Source organism: Mustela lutreola, chromosome 14 (assembly GCF_030435805.1).
Source record: "Mustela lutreola isolate mMusLut2 chromosome 14, mMusLut2.pri, whole genome shotgun sequence".
Taxonomy (NCBI): Eukaryota; Metazoa; Chordata; class Mammalia; order Carnivora; family Mustelidae; genus Mustela; species Mustela lutreola.
In genome coordinates, this window is record NC_081303.1 from 64,269,143 (window position 1) to 64,294,297 (window position 25,155).

Below are 25,155 nucleotides of genomic sequence, written 5' to 3' on the forward strand. Positions count from 1 at the left end.
CAAAATGTTTTTACTATATGATAAAAGTTTGCATAAGTTTTGCCTGACTCTACCAGAATGAAATCAAAGGGTGAATTGTGTGGCATATAAATTGAAATTTAAGCTTTAGAATAACTTCTCTCCATACTCCCACATGCTGTAGGTGGAAGTATAAATTGCTACAAGCTATCCAGAGGACAATTTCCCAATACGCACCCAAATTTTAAGCAGGTTTATTCTAATTTGTTCTAAAGAGACGGCTGATCAGTTCTTCCCATCCTTACTGCTGTGATCTTCCCCTTCCCACAATTTCAGTCATCCACTGTCAGCGCCCCACACACCTAAGATCCTGTCGTCAACTCTATAGCCTTTGAAGCCCTGATTTCAAGCATACCACCTTTTGACAACCACCTCGTAGCTTTCCATCTTACTCTACTAACCCCCTAATATTCCACAATTTCATCAAGAGTTTCATTCATCCTACCATTTTTTCACTATCAAGCAATTTCCATGTTCACTCCCCTTCTTATCTGACCTAGACTTGTGTTCCATCACAACCATTCTCTTGCAGACACCCACAAGTGCCCTGTGTCTCTCTCACACACTCACCTGGCTAAATCCTAACCTTGATGACCTAGACTTTCCGTATTCTCTGCTATTTAGAGCAGAACAGCTGATCATTGCCGATGGGGTGGTGGGGATACATCTGGGTTTCAGAGTAAGGTTCACAAACAATTTTAGTATATGTGCTGCCGAAGCAAGCACTAAGGTTCACAAACAAATGGACATCCGAGACCAGCCCCAAATCCTATCCTGCTTGACCCCTCTCCCCCATGCCTCCGTGACTCTCCTCTCCCACAGTCTACAGCTGACTATACCCCTGTGGCATTATCTAACACACTGTCAGGCTCTCTATACTACAACCAAGTGATGGGATCCAGAGGTCTGCTGTCTTCTGAGTCACCAATCCTAGCATTATTTTTCACTGATTTAAGGCAAATGAAGATACAGCTGATTGACACCCCCTCTTCCTTCTACCATATCCTTCCAATATACACATATTTCAATTTTTTAAATTCATTCACTGTTTTCATTATTAAGAATGATGTAAATATTTACTCACTGCTGAGACAAGCTACCTACTGTAATTACATTTCCTTAGATGTCAGTTTTTTAAATTTCCTGAACATCTGAGGCCTTTCCACACTTTGCAACACCTTAGCATAAATATTAACATAATTTATATTATAAATTATAATTTACAGTTAAAATACATATTAAAATACAATATTTCTATAAACAGAATGCCAACTTGAAATATAATTAAATATTAAACTATTAAGAATGAAATATTATCATTATTAGAATATTCATACTAATTTAAATCTCAATATAAAGTTCCACAAAGTCAAACTCATTGGATGATTTCCTAGGTCCCCATTATAGTGGCTAAAGAAGTCCTCTTTGACAAAATAATATTTGAGCAGAGACCTGAATGAAGTGAGAGAGAGAGTCCTGTGGCTAGCTGCGTAAAATTTTCCAGGCAGAAGGAGCACCAGTTACAAGTGCTCTCAAGCGGGAAGATACTCGGTGCGTCTCAGTAACAAAAAGAAAATGAGCACGGTGGAAACACGGGGGGGCCAGTGGGGGTACTAAAGAAGAGAAGGTAAAAGACGTACTGAAAAACCAGGCAATGGCAGGCCTGGTAAGCTTCTGTCAAGCCTTTGGATTTTATTAGGAATAAGATGAGAAGCCGCTAAAAATAACATTTTGTGCAAAAGAGTAACAAAACATGACTGACATTCCCAAAGGATATTAGCTGCTAACGGGTGAAAAAATTTTAAAGAGGGAAGAAAAGCAGCAGAAAGACCAGTTAGAATATTTTTTTCTCTCAATAGTTCAGGCAAGACATGATGGTGGCTCAGACCATGGCGCTAACAGGGATGGAGATGACTGTGGTCAGACAGGAAGAGACGAATGGGAGGCTGGATGAAAAACACGAGAACAAGAGGGGTCAAGGATGACTCAGTCTTTTGATGTGAGATGACAGAGAAGAAACACAGGGGAACAAGTCTGGGGAGGAAATCAAGAATTCTGCTTTGGATATGTTACATTTGGATATCCAGGTGGACAAAAGTTCAACAGGATCTGGAGAAGGAATGTGAATTTTAAGGAAGCGGTCAAGACTGGACATAAAAATGGAGATATGTGATCCAGTTTCTTGTTCTTGTGTTTCTAATTTTTGAAAGTAGGGGAAGGAATATTTCTCCTTCCACCTACTCCAATCTGGCCTTCATCCTCACTGGTCCGCCTAAAGTGCTCATATCATACTCAACGAAGAGCTCTACATTGTCAAACCCAATGGACCCTCTCCCTTTCTTGGATTCTATGAAGCATTCCACAGTCAACTGTTCCCACCCAAATTTTTATCAATAATCTGGACTTCTTCCCTAAGCTTTAGACATGTATGTCTAACTGCCCACTTGACACCTCCATTTGAATGTGTAATTGTGTCAAAAGTTAACCTGGAAAAAATATAACTCCAATCTGTCTACCTCAAACATCTTCCTTCTCCTTATTCTCATTTTAGTAAAGTCTGATCATCTACTCATTTGCTTAAATTTAAGAACCAAAAAAATCCTTAAAATAACAAATTAAAAACTAAGAAATCCTCGAATCTTTCCTTTCTCTTTTTTCTCAAATCCATCCCTCTCCAAGTGCAAAATATGTCTTTATTCCATCTACCCTCTCCAACTCCACGGCGCCCATCAGAGGCAAAGCCATCATTCTCCCCTCCTGCAACAAACCCCTTCCTGGTCTTCCTGCCTTTACTTTTCATTTTACAAACCTCTCTCTAAGCAGCAGGTCAGAAGGATGGTTTTAAATATTCCGTATCTAGACTCCATCAATGACATCCACCATACTTAGAACAGAATCCAAACTCCTTACCCTATGTGATCTGACCCTAGTCTACATCTCCAACCTGACTTTGTCCTGTTGATCCTTACATTTACAATCAAGTCCTACTGACCTTCTTCCTGTTTCTCAGGATGGTGAGGCCCCACAGGCCTAACTCTCTGCGACTTCCTCTGCCCAGAGTGCTCTTCGTCCACCTCTTCACGCAGCTGGCTCCTCCTCACCCTTCACATCTCAGTGTGATGGTCACCTCCCTGGAGAGATCTTTCCTCCCCAGTCTACCTGAGGGTCCTCTTTCTTTACTCTCCATCACAACCCTCTGCCTATTTTCTTCATGATGCATACCAACATTTCAAAATTACCAAATTATTCATTTGGTTTGATCGTTCACGGTTTGTCTCCTGATTACCAGAAAGTAAGCTTCATCAGGGCAGGGTCCTGTCTGCCTTGTATGTCTAGCTCCAATATTAATTAACACCTAGGACATAATATTCATTTCTTTGTTGGATGAATTAATCAAAACTTCACATGAAGACGCACATGCAAAATAAAGTACATTGTACTTTTTAAAAAAAAATCATTTTGTAGGCTGGGAGATACATGAATAGACTGATAATTTCTATCCAATCATAGTTCTTAGCCCGTTGCAATGTCCCGCAGTTCAGTTAACAGAACAGGGAAGCTACCCTGAACTGCACTCAACACTTTGGAATTTTGCAGCCAAAAAGTGAAGACAGACTAACTGGCTGCCAGTAAAGTGCTGACTGCAGAGTGTTCCACAGAACTGTGCAACAATAAACAAAGAGATCTCTGTGTCAGGTATCTTCTGTCTAACCCTGCAGGTTCACACTCCTTCCTTTTCTCTTCACCCACGCCCAGGGGCCAGTGTGTGTCCATTATGTTCACCTCCACTTGGGTTCAGACGATGGGAAGCCTCATCAGCAGATCAAGGACAGAAAGGAAACTGAAGCCAGGACACCTATTTCCCTGTGACATTTGTGCAAAAGTCAACCTGCTCTTAAGATGCTGATTCTCCTCATCATCTCCAAGTTCTGGAATACTCCAGGCCGTCACCCCATTTGGCCTAGGAGTGATTAACAGCTGGGCTGCTAAGAACCCCCAAGATGCTGTACCATCCCTTACGGTTCTCCTACACCACAACTTCCTAAGTAGTTTCTCTATAAATAAAACGAGTTTCAACTGTCCTATTTCAAGGGTGCCATCTGTCTTCTATTAGAACCCTGATAAAAATGTGTATTTAGCAAAACTGATTGGAAGGCTCTTTAAATACGTTGATTAGAAACAGCTACAGTCTAGTTGGTATGATATAATCCTATTTATAAAAAACTATTTCTGTATATAACCATATATATACACACACACACACACACACACACACACACATATGCATTTCACATACAAGTCTGTAAGGAGGTTTACCAAAATGCCAATGGTGAGTATCTCTGGATGGTAGGATGAAGTGGGTGTTTTTTCTTTTTTTCTTTGTATATTAATGTACTATTTGAATTTTTTAATAAGCATATGTTGATAAACAGAAAAAACAATTTTTAAGTAGTATTTTCTTCTCCACTCCCATTTCTACTACCTTCATTCAGAAACTCATCACTTCTTACCAAGATAATTACAGCTTCCTTACTGTGCCTAGTTTCTAATATTGACCTCTATATTATAGCCTGCAAAAACTTCCACGAAAGTTATTTCTCAAACAGGCTAAGTGATAATACCATTCTCTTGCTTAGAATGCTCCAATGCTCTCAGTGCTGCTAGGAGAAAGATCTAAAACTCCTCTGCACAGTACACGAGCCCCTTCAAAATCTAATTCCTATTTACAAGCTTGCTGGCCAGCTGGCCTTAGTGCCCATTAGTTTTCCAGCAGACAGCGCATTTCCACTCCCTGGCCTATGCACGGGTCGACCAGATGCCTTCTCTGTGCTTGTTTTCCTGGTCAAGTCCTACTCATTCTTCCAATGTCAGACCGAAGTCAGTTTCCTGCTCCCTGCTTCCCTCAGGGTCAGGGGCTTCTCTGCTCCCACTCCTGCTGGTCCCTTCATCTACTACTGTTGTAGTCCTGCAATTGTTTTCACACGTGTCTTCCAACTAAACTCATGCTTCCTGGATGAGACCAGATCTTTTCGTTTCTGTGTTCCCAATGCCCAACAGAGTGAGTTTTCAAATACGCTTGCAAGAAGAAATCCGTTTTTATCTATATTCTGCTGGTCCAAAGACTGTATTTTAGAAGACTGATCTATATGGTAATTTCATGGATTGAACTTATCTGCAAAACAATTTTAGACAAATAGTGAAAGACCTAAAACTGTTCGATACTGCTGCTGAAGACATAATTGTTAAAACTCCCACCAGTTCTTAAACACATACACCTATGCTAATCTGAAAGTCTGTAGTAACTTCCAAATGTCTCACTAAAATCAATGCATTTTCTTTTCACATAAGAATAAATGTACATTTCTCATAAATGAGACACAATTAAATTAAATTTCAATTTAAAAGTGAAAGAAATAAACTGCATAAAAATTTGAACTGGTAATGCTTACCAATACTAGCATGATCAATAATAGTGTCAATATCTTGGAGACCCCATTTCTTATAAGCTAACGGTGGGGGCTGTATGTTCTCATTGCCAGATGCTGCAGCTGTTAAAGACAAAAACCAAACAACCCAAACTTAACTGTAGTGGATGAAGTTTTACAAAAAGCCATTAAAAATGTGATAACTTGTTTACTCTAAAATTTAAATGATAATGAGGAAGGCAATGCAAACAAGGTTAAAGTGAAGTTTATTGATGCCAAGACAATACGCGTAAAATGCAAACATTATGGGTAAGTTGACTGTCACAAAAGGTTTTTCAGAACATTCACGTAATGGAGGAGGCTTATTAAAAATCCTAGACTATTACTAAAATTTAAGGTGAATTCAAACTGCAAATTGATGACAAAATAAGCAATTTCTTCCCCTGGATAAAATCCTGGGAACAGCTACTAGTGTCTTAACTTGGTGAAAAACTAAAACTCTGATGATTTGCCTGGCAGGAGCACACATCCAGCAAGGTCTCTAAGGCAAGTAACCAAGGCCAGCCTTGATAGATACGTTAGCAGTAACAGCATTACCAGAAAGAATGAATAAAACGCCCGTCACTGCTCAGTATTTCTCCCTAGTGAGTAATAAAAAGAAAAAGCAGTATTATACCTCTTGCCACAGGTTCAGGCACAAGGTCCTATTTATCAGTAAATTCTCAAGCTACATTTTAGAATACAGCTGGGGGCACCTGGGCGGCTGTCAGTGAAGAGTCTGCCTTTGTTTGGCTCAGGTCATGACTCCAGGGTCCTGGGATCCAGCCCCTCATCAGACTCCCTGTTAGGGGAGGGAGTCTCCCTCTGCCTGCCGCTCCCCCTGCTTGTGCTCAAATTCTCTGTCTCTGACAAATAAAACCTTAAACAACAACAACAAAGAAACAGGTAGCATACAAAAAAAAAAAAAAAAAAAAAAGAATACAGTTGGATTCTGGTTGCTTATTCCAGAAAGTACTGTAATAAGTGAAATATATATTCCTCTAAGCACTTCAGATTTGATAGTAAGGCCAAGAAAAGAGAATTTTCCTACATGCAGAAATAAAAAGCACAACAATTTCTTGGCTACGCCATCAGAATTCTTTTTAGAGCAACTTATAAGAGGGCACTAAATGTCTTACTTCCTTCCTAGAGACAAAATGGCCTTATGGTCTTAGACAGAAAAATAAAGAGGGATTCAAAATTAACAAAAATTAAATATCTCACAAAACTAGTTTCTAGTTTATTTCACTGACTGAATTCTTACCTGCAGAAAACTGCCAGTCTCTGTAGGCATATATATTAATGGTGACTATTTTAAATGACCTCAGGATAATGCTTATTGTGCCTAAATTTAAGTAATTTAAGATTATGAAAATAGGTGTAAACATTCAAACAAGTTCTGGCCTAAAATAAAAGTATGTACTATTAAAGGCCCACATAACCAAAACTTCAGGATTTTACCAATCACATCAATCTGCAAACAAAACAAACTTTGTTTTAGGGCCATTAAGGCTCCCCTACCCAAACCTTGAAGAAGAAGTCTCCACTAATCCTGGTATTTACCCTGGGTTTAATTAAGGCTTTTCTAAAATTGGGATCTTAAAATCGATGACGTGTTTTTCTCTGGCAGCATTTTTGCTGCTTTGTGGTACATAAAATATGAGTGCAGCTACAAACAATAGCATCTTGAATTCGATGAAATACAACTCTGTTCTGTATCCTCGTAAGAAGGTCAACTCTGAGTAGTAGGACTAAGAACTCTCGATTATTTGTGCACTTTTCACCAAGTTTGGAAATAATGTAGTTGTCCATATACACACTGTTCAGGCCTCCAACTAGTCCATTCAGGAGTGTTCCACAGTAGCAAAAAGCTAATGTTGACTCCTGGTTGCGTATTGCCTACTGGCGGGAACACCCCCCCCCCCCCCCCCCCCGCACATATGATGAGGGAGCATGAGGCTGGCTGAAGACAAAGCAAAAGCTGGCGCCTTGCACCCCCCTCTCCATCCGCTCCCCTTCAGTCATATGTGTAGCATTCCTCAGGCAGCCCTGACTGCCATGAACAATAAGCAAATAGTTAACTTGCAGGGATCACAATCCTGCAAGACAGGAGTCTCCCTTGGCTTACAAATGTCCTAAATCTCACTAACAAAGACGATTGACAGCAGGATAGTGACATCCCACCAGAAAGTCTCCCAACTATCTTAATGTTAATGGCTGGTCTAAAGACAACGTTGATCCAGCCACAAGGGCAAGGCCTCCGGTAGGCCTCGGACATCCTGGCACCTTGTAGGCCCTCTTTAGCATATGAAAACTCCGTTGAAACCTTCCCCCAACCGCAGGGTACATAACCTGGCATCCCTCACAACCCAGGGCAGCAGCTCTTCCTGCCCAAGGGTCCTGTCCCCGTGCTTTAATAAACCACCATTTTGCACCAAAGATGTCTCAAGAATTCTTTGTCATCGGCTCCGGACCTCAGCCCACCGAACCTCACCTAGGTTCTAGAACTTCATCACATAGAGGTATCTTTACCCTCAGTGAGGACAGCTGCACTGCAGAATCTCGGCATTCTAGTATACCAGCCCGAGAGCTGCTGGTCTGTTGAGAAATTTGGTAGAGTGCAGATTTTCAGTCCTTGCCTTTATCTTACTAAGCAATCTACCTAAAAATGCACTCCCATCTCTATGTAGCAGGGTTTGTTTTTTGTGTTTTTTTTCTGTAAATCTAGTACACAGGCCTTTTTAATGCAGAGCACATGTTTCATTCTCTAAGTAGGTTAGATTAAGTAAGACATTAGAGGTTCGATACATCTTGCCAAAAAATTACCTTTTGCTACCTGATTTCGACAAGCACGAAGAGACTGAAAAAGGCTAAATCCATCAATAGTCACAATGGCAACCGGATATAATATACTCAACTCTTCATTCTATTGAAGAAATAAGAAAGAAGAAAATAATACATTTTCATCATTGCTAAGCAGATTTACTTCTGTAAAAAAGCAATTGACTAGGTATTACTTTGCATTACTGATTAACTCACTGAAAGGTATTAATAGGAATTAGTCTAGTCTCTTTTCTGAGATTAAGTTTCTTCTACAGCTCCAGTCCCCATAACTCCAGGCCATCTCTCATACAATTTAAGTCCACAAAGGTACACAATACATACATCTGTTTACTTGAAACCTTTTGGAAGCAGGAGAGTAAAAAGAAGGAAGGCCTGTTTACATAGATTTGATGATGTTTATTGTGAGCCAAAGAAGAGCACAGTAGTTTTCGTGGCTCTACAATCTTTTTTTTTTTTTTTTTTTTACTGTGAGACTATCAAATTCTCACACAGCACGTAAAAGTGAAAACTATACTCAGAGAGCCTTACATATGAAACAGCATTCTTTTCTGTCCACATCTTCAGTTCAGTGTTTCTACTTTCCCCTATAAACAAAAACTTTGCCCCCTTTCTAAGAAATAGGTATAGTAATAGTATTAAAAATAAAGCCAGAACTTTTTTCTTTTACTATAAAAATTTTTACACCTAAATCCAAATCAAAAACATATATACCACATCTGTGCCTTAAGTCCCTCTCAAATTCCAAAAGTAAGGAACTCTTTCGGGCTTCTGACTAAAGTGTTTTATTATTTTGTAGAACAAACGCAGGGTATTTCATTAAATAAGTAAAAGCAAGACTGAGGTTTCTTGACTCAGTTATAGATAGGTTATATTTCTAGAATATGATAGCAGAGCTAACTATGCTGCAAGACAAAGATATCTTAGGTTTCCCCAAAAAGAGAGAAAATATGACTTCAAAGTAAAGGCACGGTTCCTCTGAACACAGTCGTCTACACTACCTGTTCGGTCACGCCAGGGTGTCGTGGGATTTCATAGGTCCTGCACTTCAGCTGTAGGACTGGGTCTTCATTCAAAAGTTGTGCAAGCAAGAGCACACCACTCTAGGAGGAAGCACAGAGAAGAGCCCTGCTTGTTTTTTTACCAATAGACCTGAACCAGTATGGCCAGGCAAAGAGTGTCATCTCCCCAACCATTTTCCATGGAGATCAGATACTCTCTCAGAAGAATACAGCTTCTTTTCTCCATAGCTTCTACCAGAACTTTCTAGCACACCTCCCCCCCCCCCTAAGTCCCTGCTTCTACCCCCATGAAGTAGGTACTCCACATTCCCAAGCAGCCGGTAATGAGTCACAAGAAGGATAATGAGGATGCACGACTAGATATTCCTGTCGAGTGGTGTTTTTTAACTGCTCAACACCCCACTCACCTCAGTGTAGAAGCGCACGTAACCTGAAGTAAAGCCCACCACGATGCAGGTCCAGTCAGGACGCCCTGTGGAACTCCTGTTACAGACAAAATTTATGCTCTTAGTAGCTCATAAACCAAAGCAAAGAAATCAAACAACTTATTTATCCTTACCTCTTTTGGCTTGCTAGTGGGATACATAGAGCACTGGTTACATGTTCTCTAAAAACAAAAACAAAATTATAGGCTTATCTAATGAGTTTATCAATGACTTTGATTTCCCTGTAATTTTTACATTAAGGGCAACCCGTGGAAGAATGAGCTCTGTGGATCAGTTTTATTCAAGGCGTAAGTAAAAATACAGTAAAACTCCACCATAAGTAGAATTATAAATATCATTCACATAAGAGGTGCCTGGATGGCTCAGCTGGTTAGCCATCTGACTGGATTTTTGGCTCAGGTCATGATCTCAGGATCATGAGATCGAGCCCCACAACAGGCTCCATGTTGAGCATAGTGCCTGCTTAAGATTCTCTCTCTCCCCTCTGCCCCTGCCCTCCCTGGCACATGTTCATGCTTGCTCTCTCCCCTAAAACTAAAAATAAAAAAATCATTCACATAAAAGGTAACATCACATTCACTTGAGGTTAAAAAACAGGATTCTTCATTCTGTGTTATAAAAAGCACAAGAGAAAGCAAAAACTTTACCACACACACAACCAATCATACTCAGAACTGAGAACTAGCGAGTCATCACCAGTCATTTCCTGCAGTTCCCTCTCTGCATCAGCAAGCACCGACTGGGCAGAGCGTGGGAGGAATATCAGTCACATTACAGGCAAACCATATTCCTGCAAGCACATTATTCTAGGGACGAACTCCATTTCGACTAGCTGGCTTCTTCCTAGATACTTTGCAGAATTTGCCCCAGATAACCCATTTCCAAGCACATGCTCGGCCGGATGTTCCCTAAAAGATTCTTTTTGTGACATGTGGACTTGAAAAATCTGTCAGGATCTCAGAGACTAACCTTCAAAATTAAAATAACTCCTACTGACTGACTTTAATGTAACCTGTCAACCCGCAGGACCCATCACCAGCTTATTCAAGAAACTATAACCACTCCTGCCCTATACATCTTATTAGGCAACCACTAAACAAATCCATCTTTTTGTTTCTTGTCTTTAAAGTAACTGAGCCATTATGTCTGCTTTGCATTTCTGACAGAAATTAAATGTCTTTAAAATGGTTAGACCAAATGACTTAAGAAGAAATGTTATCATTTATTTTGTTAAGAGTAGAAAACCTTTCAGTGAGAGGCTACAATGTGCCAAGCAAGGACTATTATGGGTTTCCATTTGGTTGTCTTTTATCTGAACCCATAGTCTGAAGTATCTTATTCATTCTCACCATATAGCTTTGAGTCATAAAAATTTAAGTGAAAACAGTTTTGGGTTCCAGGTACCAGGTTAGCAGCAACACCACATAATCACACTGAAGAACACCTTTCTGGGTCATTTAGAAACCTGAATTTACCAACTTGCCTTTCTGAAGTATTTATGAGGTTTAAGAATTAATGTAGCACTGTCCCTTTTAGGTACAAGGCCAGTGCTACCCAAGCAGAGAAGACAATGGCTGCCTTTGACTTTTTGGCTAAATAAAATTAGTGATGGAGAACACAGGAAATGACAAATTACAGAAAGAATGGGATTCTGTCTGAGTTCTTCTTTAAATCTCCTCTGCAAACAGGAGTTTTTAAAAAAAAAAAAAGGAATCACATGAGTAAAATTTAGATTTGCTGGCTTAATCAGGCTCTACAACCTCTAAATTGGGATGAATAGATACTCACTAAATATCCCAGTGATAAAACTTCTCACTTGTAAGTCAAACAATTTCACATACACATTTAACGCATAGAGAAACAAAAACTGAACTCGTACCCACCCTTCTTCGACATTTAAGGAACCACTCCAGCCAACAGCAAATTGCATTTCTTCCTTTCCTTTATCGCTGTATTTCCATTTTGCTGAAAAAAGTTATCATATAAAATCACCTTATAGTGTACTAAAACAGTGATTTATGAATTTCATGGTTTCCTTTTAGAGTAAGTACAGAATGTAACTATTCTATATTAATGGGTTTGGGTCTTTTTATAGGTAAACACTGAAAAAAATTCTATAAGATTTTAATTTCGACCCAGGCTCCTTGCCTTTAGTCTCTCCTTCCTCCAATTAAATTCATCAGATGTCCTAGCTCTTGCAGAATAAAGTTGATTCTTATACACCACTCCATCTCCCCATATGTTGTATTTATAAAATGACTTTCATCTTCAGATGACAGAGAACACTTTTCTATTAGATTTATGCTATAGGAGGATAAATCTTTTAGGACCATTCCACAGCATTTAATATATGATCTCATTTTGATCAGTGAGGTTTTTCATATCTTAGGTAAACCTTAATTTTAATCTTCAATGCAAATTATATATTGAAAATGTATGCCCCAAATAAGAAACTAGAGTCCTATGAGTTTTCAAATTATAGTTAAAAATCACCTCATTCACATTATTACTAAAAAGGGGTCAGCAGCCTTTTTAGCTCTAACTGCCCCTTGAAAAAATTGGACAATGTCCAGTTTGGTCTCTGACATGCAACAGAGCCAGTTAAAGTATCTGCAGTCACGAAAGAAAAATAGAAAACAGAACAGAAAGAAGGAAAGAAATAAGAAACACACAGAAATAAAAAGCATTATATAGTACATGAAATATACTATAGAACGCCACCATACAATGCATACAACATAAATAACATTTTTCTTTCTACCTAATCCATTTCTTTCCTACTCTATACATTAAAATAAGGTACACTGAAAATAGTAAGAGTACTTACGAACTAGAAAAACAGCTTTTTGCCCTCGAGCTATAACCATAAGATCATTGGTTGGAGATAAGGATAAAACACAATCTTGTAGCCAGGACGTTTTTTGTGTTTTGCAAGTATTTCCTTCTTCTTCCTGTGGGTAAAACTTCAATTACAGTGTATGTAAAAGTATCAAAGGTATTGCATCGCCGCCCATCTGCCTTGAGGGACCAGGGGGAGCAAAAAGGAAAAGGAAATATTCCCATTTCTTTTTAAAAATCTCAATAATATTCCTTATCACAACACATTAGAGATGACCAGGAAAGAAAACAGCCACCACAAATTAATCTGTTTTGAATATCAGTGCAAAAAGTTTTTAACATAAGCACATATAAACCAGTAAGACATTAAAAGACTGTCACACAGAGATCATTCCAGGAACATTCACCACTATTAGGAAATTAGAAATTAAATTTCTAATTAAAATTAGGAATTAAAATTTTTAAAGAAATTAAAATTAAAAATTTCTAATTAGGAAATTCCAGAGACACCGCTAGGGTATCTGTAGCTACACAGAAAGAAAAAATTATCTGATACTTACAGCTGTCGAATCTGTAAAAGTATTTGATAAACTCGATAAATTTTCCCTCATTTGAACTGAAAGATGTTTTCATTTTTAATTGAAAATTTATAAAATAATTACAAAGAGGAAAATCCCCATGGTTAAGAATTCAAGAGATCTAAAAAGGTTTTCTCTGCAAAGTCTCCAACTCTAGTATTCTAGTGTCCTAGTTTAGAGACAACCAGTGTGATCGCTGTGTGTTTCCAGGAACATTGTGCACATACAAGCAAATAAGTGATTTTTTTTTCTCTTAACATATATCTTAGACTTCATTCCCCATGAAATTTATTTTTAAAGGTTGCACAGTATTCCACTGTACAGACACACAATTTATTTAACTAGTCCCCTGTTGATGGGCAGCTATGATATATACACTCTTCTGCAGCTACAAATGTCTACACTCTTCTGCTGCTACAAATACTATACAGTGAATAACCTTACACTCTTGTAAATTTGTGTGGGAATATATTAGTGGATAAATTTCTAGAAGTGAAATTGCCAGGTCAAAGGTAACATGTATCAGTAAATTTGCTAGATATTTCCAAATTGTGCTCCACAGAGGTGGTTTCCATTTATAATCTGATCAGCAAGTTTTGAAAGTGTTTGCTTCCCCACAGACTTTTCAAAAGATGCTTTAACTCTGGACCTTTGTCAATGTAACAGATGAGAAACTGTATCTCAGTATACCACAGCCTTCTTGTTAATGAGAAGAGGATGACTAGCCTGTTCCTTTCCTTTGCAGATTTCCTGTTGAGTTGCTACTCTTTTTCCTATTTATTTGTATGTATTCTTTACATACAAAGAAAATTGGCCTTTTGAACATAAGAGTTATAACAGATTTTCCCATTCCATGTGATAGCTTAATATGCTCCATGTAGAAATTTTTTAATGTTATGCAGGTAAATTATTGATCTATTCTCTTAATGCTCCTAAGTTTTAGGTCACGCAGACTCCTACTTGAGCCCTCCCCAGTGGCTCTTAGACTGAATTAAACAGGGGGAGATGAGGAGAGAGGGGAGGAGATGGAGGCTGTCTTCTTTCTATCATTTACACATTTAAGCTTTCTTAAAACTTAGCAAATAGGAATCAGATTGATCTGGAACCTTCTTATGCAAGGTGAGCAAGCTAAGGAGGCTGCACACACCCTCTCCTGAAAGAAGAGGAATACTGGAAAAATTCCTTGTCTTACTAAAACTCTATTTTCCTAAAGAATTAAGTTATCCAGCTTGCTGTTCTTAATATGTACACTTCTATATATAAATAAGGGAGAAAATTTATCCCCTAAACATAAAACTAATAAGGTAAAGGTTAATTATAGTTCGTTTCTCCCTGGGCCTATAATTTCTGTAGAATATCGCCTCTGTTCAGCCCGCACACACCCAGCATTCCTCATAGTGGCTCTGCTGTGAGCTGAAGGCAACACCGCCCTGAGTTCCCTCTCCAATAACGGAGACCACAGTCATCCTAACTTTGAGGTTCAGGACTTCCCAAGTGATTAGAGTAGCTCATCTTCTGGTAGGTAGTGAGAAGCACAGCAAGTTACACAGAGATAGTTAAGTACTGTGTGAAGGAATCAGGGATGCCTACAACTCTTTGATTAGTCTCTGACTTTAAAATTTCCATCTCAGTGCAATAAAAAAAAAATAAAAACCAACACACTGCCCCAGAAAAAGGGTACAGCTCAAATTTTAGCAAGTTCTATACAATTAGGTTTTTTCCTTTTATCACACTTCCAAAACGATATTCAAACAACAGATCCCCCAAATCATCTAAAAGTTACTTTCCATTAAAGCACGTTGTTTATGTCCTATATGCTTTCAAAATAATGCCACTAACAAGGACTAGATCTACATGATTATGTTTGCTGAAAAGACAAAGAGTAAAAGAAATACAAAGATGTAAGGCATTTAAAGACGGACTGGTTCAAAACCTCATCTTATAGTAAAGAAAACAGAGTCTTGGGGAGGTTAAAGACGTGCTTCCTGCCACAGAATCAGTGCCAGAATCCAGCCAGCACCCAAGCCTCCTGACATTTAATTCAGGCAGTCTTTCTGCCCTATTACCCTGCTTGTCTTGGCAGGTAGCTGTAACAGAAGCTTGTCTTTGCCTGGGATTTGACTCGTCTCATAGTCAGTGAAAGCCTTTCTCAAAGGGTTACCGTTACTTACCACTTTATCCCAGACTAATCTTCCCACAGGACCCTCCTTGAACATGGGAACCAGTGCATCCTTAAGACATCTGTCCAGGCACTGCTTCAAAAATACTTTCCTTCTCTTTTCTGTCTTTTTGTCCCAAGTTCCAGTTCCTATCCTTCATCCTAGCCTGACTCTTACCTTCTTTTGAACTTACGCAATCAAAAGTCTTCACTCTTCTCTGCTACCTATTTATATTGTGATTGCAATTTCTCCCACACTTCTGATTGGCCGAGCCTATGCTTGATATTACTCCTCAACTCCACAAGTCCCATAGCCCACTGATACACAGGTGAGTGGAAAGAGCATTCCCACATCTCCCTTCTTGTGTTCACAAAGATACTGGAGTAACCTATAATCACTCTTGCACATGAACCTGTATGCCAATGAGCCACTGATTCAAAGCTAGTATCCTTTAATATTACATCCAGTAATAGTATCCTCTGGAGCGTTTTCCCTTAATACTAAGATTTAGCAGGTCAAGATTCTGGCGGATACACCATGGGAAATACAAGTTACAAGGACAAAATACTACCCTCTTAGTTGGGCTTAGAGCTCAGCTCTGACTGCCACCATCCCAACAAATGGACTACACATGATCCCAGAAGCAAGCATGAATTTTGCCCTGTAAGAACTAACCAAAACGAAAGCATGGGAAACAGAGCACTTACTTGGACACAAATTCAGAGAAACTACTCCACAATCACTACTTACATGCCTAACCCTGCTTAGCCACCACATAAATGCACCTTTCTAGTAATATGAAGCCAGAAAGAGAAACTTCATGTGAATTAGCAGTCTACTTTCTGGCATTTCAACCATTTTCAGGTTTACTGGAAGAGGGAGAAAACCGAACTCTGTCACCTCCCACTGCACTTTCTTTTCTATGTCCTCTCTACCTCTCCATCTTTCCTTGGGACAGAGGGACTAAAAACAGATCTGTCCTGTTTGCCACGGTTAAATGGGGCATGGCCAAGCACGAGGTCTGCATTCTCAAAAGAGGTTAAAAAATACCACCATATGATTATATTACATGATCATCATTAGGGCTTGATGGGTCATACAATTCTAGATCTAAAGTCTTGCCACTGGGGATGATACCAGCTTACCATGAAAGGCAATGGTGGTGAACTCTTAACGCAAGCTCCAACACTCCTTGATGCTCACCTGGGGCCAGGAAGAGGGGGCATACCCAGAGGGAGCAGCCAGCAACACACCTACCTCGCCACAAGCTCCTGGTCACGTGCAAATCCAAACACACTATTCTTTGTGCCTAAGACACAGCACTCGATGTATCAGAGTAAAATTAAAACCCTCCAATGACGGTAACTAAAACTAGTATCCTTAAAATCATAAACAGAGGTAAAAATGTGTTATTTCCCCACAGCAAGCTGTTACCCCATAAGCTTTATTAGCTATTTTGCCAAACAGTGTAAATTGTGCCAGAATATTAGGAAGTAAATCTGAAAACTGAAATCCATTGGGAGGGTGGGAGAAGAAACACATAGATGGAATTTCTGTCAACAAATCCTCAGCCTCAAAAAGAAAAAAGAAAACCCCTGCGTGCATCAGGTTGGTACACCAACAACGAGCGCGCTGTCTACGAAGGCGAGTAAAGAACACACGGATGGAAGAGGGCGTGTCCTGCCTTGTTCTACAGAGTCTGCTGCTCTGTGCCCAAGCAGCGTGCTGTGTAGAAATCAGGCCACAGCAGCGTGACATCTCTTCTCAGGGGAAGGGCATCTTGCCACACCCTCTGGAGTAGAGGACCGCGTTAGGCACGGATGTGCCTCTGGGCTTGGTGACCTAACTCAAGGGGAATGAGCAGGCAGGGTACCAGTGATTTGAAAGATGTTCGCTACAACACCTGCTGAACACTTACTACTTGCCAGACTCTGTGCTGAGTACTTGACGCGTAAATCTTAGTTCTCACGGGAGCTCTAGGAAGGTTACGTTAGTCCCCCAGTGTTGAGATGGAGAAACAGATATTTATCAAGATGACCTCCCCCCGGGGTGACACAGCTGGGGCAGGGCCACAAACTCAAGCTTCGGAGCTCACGGGGACTGCCAGCCCCTGAGCAGCGTCCCACTCCACGGCGCGGGCAGCCGGTCCCTCGGAGCGCACCGGGGGATCGTCCCGGCTCTGCTGCTGTCTTCGCAGCTGTCCCTGGGGGTGAGCGCGTACAACGCCTGCTGCTGTGCGGCCGGAACTACAGGAAGGACCAGAAGCTCCCCTCCCCTCGTAGACTAAAAGGCTAGTGCCCCTCTGTGACTGAAGAAGTGAAGAAGACATGCGCCTCAAGGGAGGGCAGACCTAATCAGACGGAGCCACACAGCTGACTGCGGGAACCTATCTCGCGAAGGCTTATCACGACTTGAATATTTTTGTTTGACAAGTCACTTTTTAAAGACAGCCATGAAATAGCCCTCTCCCTTTCAACATAATGAAACACTGAATAAGTGGACGCACATGGAGTATTTATTACATTTAAAAAATCATGCATACTGCAATAAACGCTAACACAGTATCGAGCTCTGGCTGAAAGCACTGAAACTCTGCAGGTGGTTACTAGTTCCTCAGGGTTTCCTAGCCTCAGCACTACTGACATTTGGGGCTGGAGCCTCATTGCTAGCCCCTACCCACCAAATACCCATAGCACTTTCCCAGCTGGGACAATCACCAATGTCTCTAGATGTTGCCAGATGCCCTCTGCAGAGCAAAATGCCCCCAAGTTGAGAACTACTGACTTAGCTGAAGAAGAAACATACTGTACAAATTCATTTTATTTATTTTTTTTTTTTTAATTTTTAGAGAGGGAGGAGGGGGCAGGGAGAGAAGAAGAGAGAGACTCTTTTTTTTTTTTTTTTTTTTTTAAATTTATCAGAGAGAGAGAGGGGGAGAGAGCAAGCACAGGAAGACAGAATGGCAGGCAGAGGGAGAAGCAGGCTCCCCGCTGAGCTAGGAGCCCGATGCGGGACTCGATCCCAGGACGCTGGGATCATGACCTGAGCCGAAGGCAGCTGCCCAACCAACTGAGCCACCCAGGCGTCCCGAAGAGAGAGACTCTTAAGCAGGGGCTTGACCTCAGGACCCTGAGATCATGACCTGAGCTGAAATCAAGAGTCAGATGCTTGATCAACTGAGCTGCCCAGGCTCCCCTGTAAAAAATTTTTTAATCACTAAATTAACTAAGAAATTGTAGTAGTAGGTACAAGACAGTTTGATCAAAGACCCCAAAACTGCCTGCCTGTGCGGGGTCAACAATCCCCCTCTCACACATGTGTCATAATCTCTATCAGCCAGCTGACAGGACCACACAAACGTATGAAGAAACAGAAGGAACCACAGAGACAATGTGATTCAAAATCCTCATTGTCCAGAAAAGGAAACCAAGGCTTGGAAAGAGCAAGTGGTTTGTCGCTAACCACACAAATGCCACCGGCAATAAATTTAAACTAATCCACATTCATCCAGGCCTTGCAACTTCCCTAGCAACTCTGGTTCCTTACCTCCAAAATCAGGGGACTGGACAGATCATCGAAGTAAGAGGAAGAATGAGGCCACAGTCTGTGGGTCAAAATCCCTGAGGATGACCAGACCCTCAATAGTCCCACATCTTTCTCCCTGCTTTGATCACTCCTACACAACGCTCTCCAGTAGGGCTACACATCTCTATGTGCCGTCTCTGTGTTAGGACTGGGAGACAAGAAAAGAGAATTCTTGCCTTAAGGACCTCCCCTTCTCTGGGGAAGACAGATGGACAAACACACGGTAGTCAGTCAAGGGAACACAGGAGGGCCAGCAGACCAGAATGGGGTTGGGAGGGTAGAGTGTCAACAACAACAGTAAGTCTTCCTACTGGAAGTAACTCCTAAGCTAAATCCTGCTGGGAGAGTAAAAAGGAGCCAGGCTGGGGCCAGCAGGAGAGAGGGAGAGGAGGTGGACATTCCCAGCCTAGTCCCCTATGTCCTATTTCTCTAGAAAGCCATGAACCCAACAGATCTGAAGGCCTATGGGGCAAACGAGCCAGCAAGGAGGTACTGTCAAAGCAGGTGTGACAGTATAAGCAAAAGGGGACACTGCAGCAAGGGTGGGCGACCAAGAGCTTTCATCTACTGTGTCGAGGTGCTTACACTTGACCTTGAGGACTCCTGCATTGACTGAAGCATTTTTTGAGCAGTAAAGCTATTTGGTCAGATGTGCTCTCTTTCTTGTACGTACATTTTAAACTTCTTAAAAAAAAAAAAAAAAACCCCAACAACTAGCAGTAAAATGATTTTACATCCCATTCCATTTCAGTCACATCCCCCCCCGCCCCTCCCTGACTCCCCCTCCCTTTCCCTCCTCACTGCCCCATAACAAAACAGACAAAAGTTGCCCAAAACAATATCTATGCTTACAACCTAGGAGGTACTCCAAATTTTTAAAAATCTATTTTATTCATTATTTTAAAAGTACTGGTCAAGACACAGTAAAGTGATTTCATCACAAGCCAAGATAAAGAGTTTGAAATACATTGCTCTAAGCCAAGGTTTCTCAGCACTCTTGACATATTGTGCAGGTTAATTCTTCACGGTACGGTAGCATCCTCAGCGTGACAACCAACACTGTCTCCAGACATTGCCGAATGTCCCTTGGGGGGCAAAACTGCCTCTGGGCTGAGAACCACTGCTCGAGGCAATAGAGGGTAGAAGCATGGCTAGGGGATGGGCCAGGGAGCCCTAAATTAGACGGAGTTGACAAAGGTCGGAAAGCAGACACATATTCACAGCAGAAATACTTATTAAGAATAAGGAGTGTGGGTCTGTCTGAAGTAGTTCCTGGGTCAGATTTTTCAGGGGAAACTCAAGTCCAAGAAAAAGTATCTGGATGAAAGTATTGGGAGAGCAGAGATGAGAAGATCCCCTCTCCAGGCTTGAACCCAAGGAACTGGCATTGGGTTTTACACGAAGCTTAAGCAAAACTTCCAATTCATCAAGGCAGCTCAGGCAGGAAAGAGGGTTTAATAAGAACACTATGAAGTCACACGGAGCATCAGGATACGCTCTGTGGCTAACAAGACACAAGCTCTTCATCTGGCTTTCTACTCTAAGGGCACCTGCTTACCAATTAGGTGTCCTGAGAACCTTTCCACAATAATGGGAACGTAGTCACTAATACCACTCTCTTGAAGCTACTGATTCACCCTCATTTGACAAGGTAGTTAATTTCCCAAGCAACACAATGAACTAAACAAACAAACCTCCCAAAATAGCACTATCAAGGACTACCTTGGCTTTCTGCAAAAAACTAGTACCTACCTGGTCACTGATGTTAACATGAAATTTATTCATTACCTATAAAAGAACCCCTGTTGTTTTTCCAGGCCCCTTCCCCCACCACACAGCCGCTGTCCCTCTCTCCCTGGCAGAGGACAAGGGGCGGGTCACTAAGCCAAAACGAACAAGTTACCCAGCAGGAGTGCCTGAGGGGCAGAAATGAACAACTCTAAGCAAGATCAAGGAAAAGTGGTGGCTGGCTATAATGGGAAGGCTAAAGATAGGTCTCCCTCAAACATTTAGGCATAAATAATGCCACCAAGACTGAGGCTGGACTAACTGTTCATCTGTGGCCAAAGACTGAGGAGCTACTTACATTCACCTTTGTTGGCAAATAGTCGGTCAACTGCACTTTTCCTACTAGCAAACCAGAATCTACTAAAAACAAATTAATAGCCATATACATCCAAAGTTTTGAAGCCTCCCAAAAGAGACCAAGGGATTTTATTTCTTAATTTTTTAAAAAGATTTATGTATTTATTTTGGAGAGTGAGCTCGAGCAGGAGGGGCAGGGGAAGGGGGAGAGAGAATCTCAAGCAGATCTCACACTCAGCTCAGAGCTGGATACCGGGCTCAATCTTGGGACCCTGAGATCAGATCTGAGCCTGAACCAAGAGTCGGATGCTTAACTGACTGCACCCCCCAGGCGCCCCAAAGCCAGGGGATCTTAGAAACAGGAGGAATGGCAGAAGGAAGGGTTGAGAGAATTACCCTGAAAGCCATGGGCTAGACCAAGATTTCTGAACTCTGGGACAACGGACGTTTTGGGCTGGACAACTGTTTGTTTGGGAGGCCTGTCCTGTGCATTGTAAGATGCTTTACAGCATCCCTGGTCTCCATCCACTTAGATGCATCTCCCTTCAAGTTGTGACAACCAAAAATGTCTCCTAAGGGGACAAAATAACCTCCCCCCACCAAACTGAGAATCACTAGGTAGGCGAGACCCAGCTCATATTAATGATATAAATGTTAACGGGAAGGTCACTGGCAAAAGGAGTGTTTCTTTTCTTTCTTTCTTTCTTTCTTTTTTCTTTTTTTGAGATTTTATTTGTTTGAGAAAAAGCAAGCAAGGGAAGGAGCAGAGGGAGAAGGACAAGCAGACTCTGTGTTAAGTGTGGAGCCCGACCTGAGGCTTGACCTCAGTACCCTGAGATCATGACCTGAGCTGAAACCAACTCAGACACTTAACTTACTGAGCCACCCAGTCACCCCCCAAAAGTAGAATTTCTAAGTCAAATGCCAAAGTCCCACAGAGAACCCATCTCAGTAGGAAGAAATTCTGTGGCCACTTCCCCCTCCGTATAAACATATCTAAAACAGATAGAAAACATAACTTTAGTATAACTTGAGTGCCCTCCTCTGCCTCTGGCCAATCTGATGCTTATGTCTCTTGTGTTGTAGGTGACACTAGAGTCTAATGACTCTAAAATAAGGCAAAATATTTTCCAACATTATCTCAGATTATTAATGTTCTAAGAATCTCTAACCAGGTCAGGCGATATCCTATTTCTCAGTCTGTAAACAAACATTCCTCTGGGCCCTCTATCTGGCCAGCATGCTTTCCTTGTTAATCTGCTAAATCAAATTGCCTCTATAAACTATATCATATCACTTTCTGCAAACAGATGGATCTAAAGTGTCTTTTGAATGGAAATTTTCCACACCTTCTACCTTAACTAAGGGCCTTAACCCAGAACCTTCTGTGCTTCCTGTTCCAGAAACCACTGCCAAGCAAATCCTTGACTCGACACTTCATACCCTTTGGACTTAATACACCAAGGAAAGCTCACTCATTTGCCTTATAACTAAAATTAAACCTTGTCAAGCTTCTTCCTTAACTGCCTCGATTTCCATTATAGCATGAGGCTAGACAAAATATCCCCCTCTAACCACTTCTTTTCCGAAGCAAACTAATGATAATCCAAACTAAAAGCCCTTTAACACTGTAAAAAACAAACAACAAACAAAAAAAACAAAAAACACACAACAACAAAGCTATTTACTATTACAGGACCATTAAATGGTAGATGATCTAGTACAACCATCTCCTTTTTCCAATTTCTCCAAGAAAGACATTGTATCTCATCATGTTCACTTACAATAAAGTTAGTACAGAAATAGATCGTTTGGCTTTTTTTCCTGCATCTTGAAAGTCTGTTTGCCCTTCTATTTCTTTAGTGTATTTACTTATGGGCAAGTAGGAATTCCCTAACCTTATTCTTTGCACTTGCACACATAAGAGTTCTCTGCCTGACATGGGTCCATTATTTGGGCATTTTTACAGAGTCGACTGTATCCTCTCAAAATTCATGTGCTGAAGCCCTTATCCCCAAGGTGACTGTCATCTGGAGGTAAAAGGGTAACTTGGGTTCAAGGAGGTCATAAGGGCGGACACTTGATCTGACAGACCGGCTATTCCTGTAAGGGGACGAAACACCAGGACTCACGGCACTCTCTCTTTGCACACAGAGGACAGGCCATATGAGGACACAGTGAGATGTCTGTCTGCCAGCCAGGAAGAGGGATCTCACCAAAAACCAACTCTGACAACACCTTGATCTTGAACATCTAGCCTTCAGAACGGTGAGAAGATAAATTTCCATTAAGTCACCCAACCTGTGATATTCTGTTATGGCGGCCAAGTGGACTCACAGGGACATGAAATATCTATAGAAGAAAGACGTCTGTCCTCTTCTCAAATTGAAGCCATCCTTAAAGTTCCTAAGCCTACCGGCGTCACGGATGCATACTGTCTTCGACTTGGCGGGTTCTGCTGATAAAAGATATTAGAACATGCGGTCTTCTCTGAGCACTGACTACAGCAGACATTTCAGAATCACAAAAAGCTAAAGAGGCTTCTTCTTTCTTTAAAAAAAAAAAAAAAAAGCCTTGTCCGTACTGGTACTAAATCTTTCTGATTATAAAAGCCATCCACACTCTCTCCTGCCATAAAAATAAGAAACTACTCTCAAAGAGCTAGAGACTTGTGGAGATAAAAAGCACCCTGAAGTTTTTAGAGTTTTCTGCTGCATGCAACAGCAGCCACATGGCCTCCAGGTCAGCGTCCAGGGGCAGGCGCTGCTGCTTTGCTTTACTCTGAACTACCCTGCCTGTGGTTCATCCACACACCACCCCAGCCCCCACCCCCACCAAAGACCAAGACACAGCACCTCTCTAATGTCAGACTCCTCTCCTCTGTTGGTCACGAGAACCACAGCCCAGCAGAGGCAGAACCCTATTACTCTTTCCACAGTTATAGCACCCTGACACAGCCATAAATTGATTTCAAGACCTTTCTCTTGTTCCAATACTGGCCTTGTCTTTAATGTGGACAAGACCTACCAGTAAGACTCTCAGGGCAGGCAGGTATTGAGTTTGCTGTCTGTCCCTAACAACGGACAGTGGAAAGTTCTCTCTCCATTCTGACGAGGTAGCTCCCTCTCTTACCTTGACTAGAGCATGCACCTTATACATCTCCCAAAATTTACTCTGACTGTTGTTACGTCTCTAGAGCTGGCTATGCCTTTGGAGTTGTTCATAATACTAGACAGCGGTAGCAGTAATGGAAGTCTTTTACCACAGTTGTGTTGACATTTCCAATAGCTCTGGGAGAACAAATTTTACTCTGCAAAACATCATACGGATGTTACGTATGGACAAGTCTAGATGACGATGCAGCGTAAGGCAGAAGTCGTATCCTTTTCCTGCCACCACATTTTATCCTCATTCACCAAACAGTCTCCCTAACAAAGACGTTGTCTTATTTTGACGACAGGATCCAAATTCAAAGAAGCATTGTTAAATACAGCAGGATCATGTTGACACCCAGATAACGTCTCAGTACCACTGTCCTGGCCCACTTTTGTTGTCATTCAAGTTATCTTCTCCTTCACCATGTACATAAGGTCATGACAAAGTACAAGGGTATATAGGAGGGTAATAAGAGTAGTTAGGAATGACTGGTACACCCAGAATTGTTGCCAACTCTTTTACTTGCCACACTTGTCAAATCCGCTGTGTGGGCAAATCAATTAAGACAAAGAGAACCACAAGGTACCCTCATCCATGAGGGCCATTTGTAAACATTCAAATCTTATCCAAATGAATGAATGTGCTACATGTAAGTTAGCGTGTTTTGGAATGAACAGACACATATTTCAGCTTTTCACTGAAACAGTTAAAAGATGTCATTCCTGGATTTAGGATATTCTTGCCAATAGAGAAGATGGCACCCTTGCACAGATTTAAAGGAAGTCTGTTAAAACATACACACTCTAAAAAAAAAAAAAAGAAAGAAAGAAAGCAAACCAACAACAACAAAAAAAAAAACCAAAACATACACACTCTAACTAGGAATCATTATCCATAGCACCCGGAATCAGCTGGAACAGTGGCACATCAAAACGAAGTACTAGAAAATAAACTGGCCCATG

General features: G+C 41.1%; 1 protein-coding gene and 1 non-coding gene across 3 annotated transcripts in view; both read right to left on the minus strand.

The window, feature by feature from the left end:
* Window positions 1-25,155, minus strand: part of RAB3GAP2 (RAB3 GTPase activating non-catalytic protein subunit 2) — a 95,926-nt gene that overhangs the window by 47,211 nt on the left and 23,560 nt on the right. The window contains exons 3-9 of one of the 2 annotated variants that reach the window (XM_059146621.1): window positions 12,620-12,743; window positions 11,676-11,757; window positions 9,906-9,953; window positions 9,754-9,829; window positions 9,326-9,427; window positions 8,310-8,409; window positions 5,469-5,567 (exon numbers count right to left, since the gene is read on the minus strand). In XM_059146621.1, the coding sequence (XP_059002604.1) occupies window positions 5,469-5,567; window positions 8,310-8,409; window positions 9,326-9,427; window positions 9,754-9,829; window positions 9,906-9,953; window positions 11,676-11,757; window positions 12,620-12,743 (631 nt within the window). Of the gene's footprint in view, window positions 1-5,468; window positions 5,568-8,309; window positions 8,410-9,325; window positions 9,428-9,753; window positions 9,830-9,905; window positions 9,954-11,675; window positions 11,758-12,619; window positions 12,756-25,155 lie in introns of both variants that reach the window. The other variant, XM_059146620.1, reaches the window with a different exon arrangement.
* Window positions 3,476-3,607, minus strand: LOC131815411 (small nucleolar RNA SNORA36 family). The gene has a single exon (XR_009347721.1). It is a non-coding gene; the product is annotated as a small nucleolar RNA SNORA36 family (small nucleolar RNA).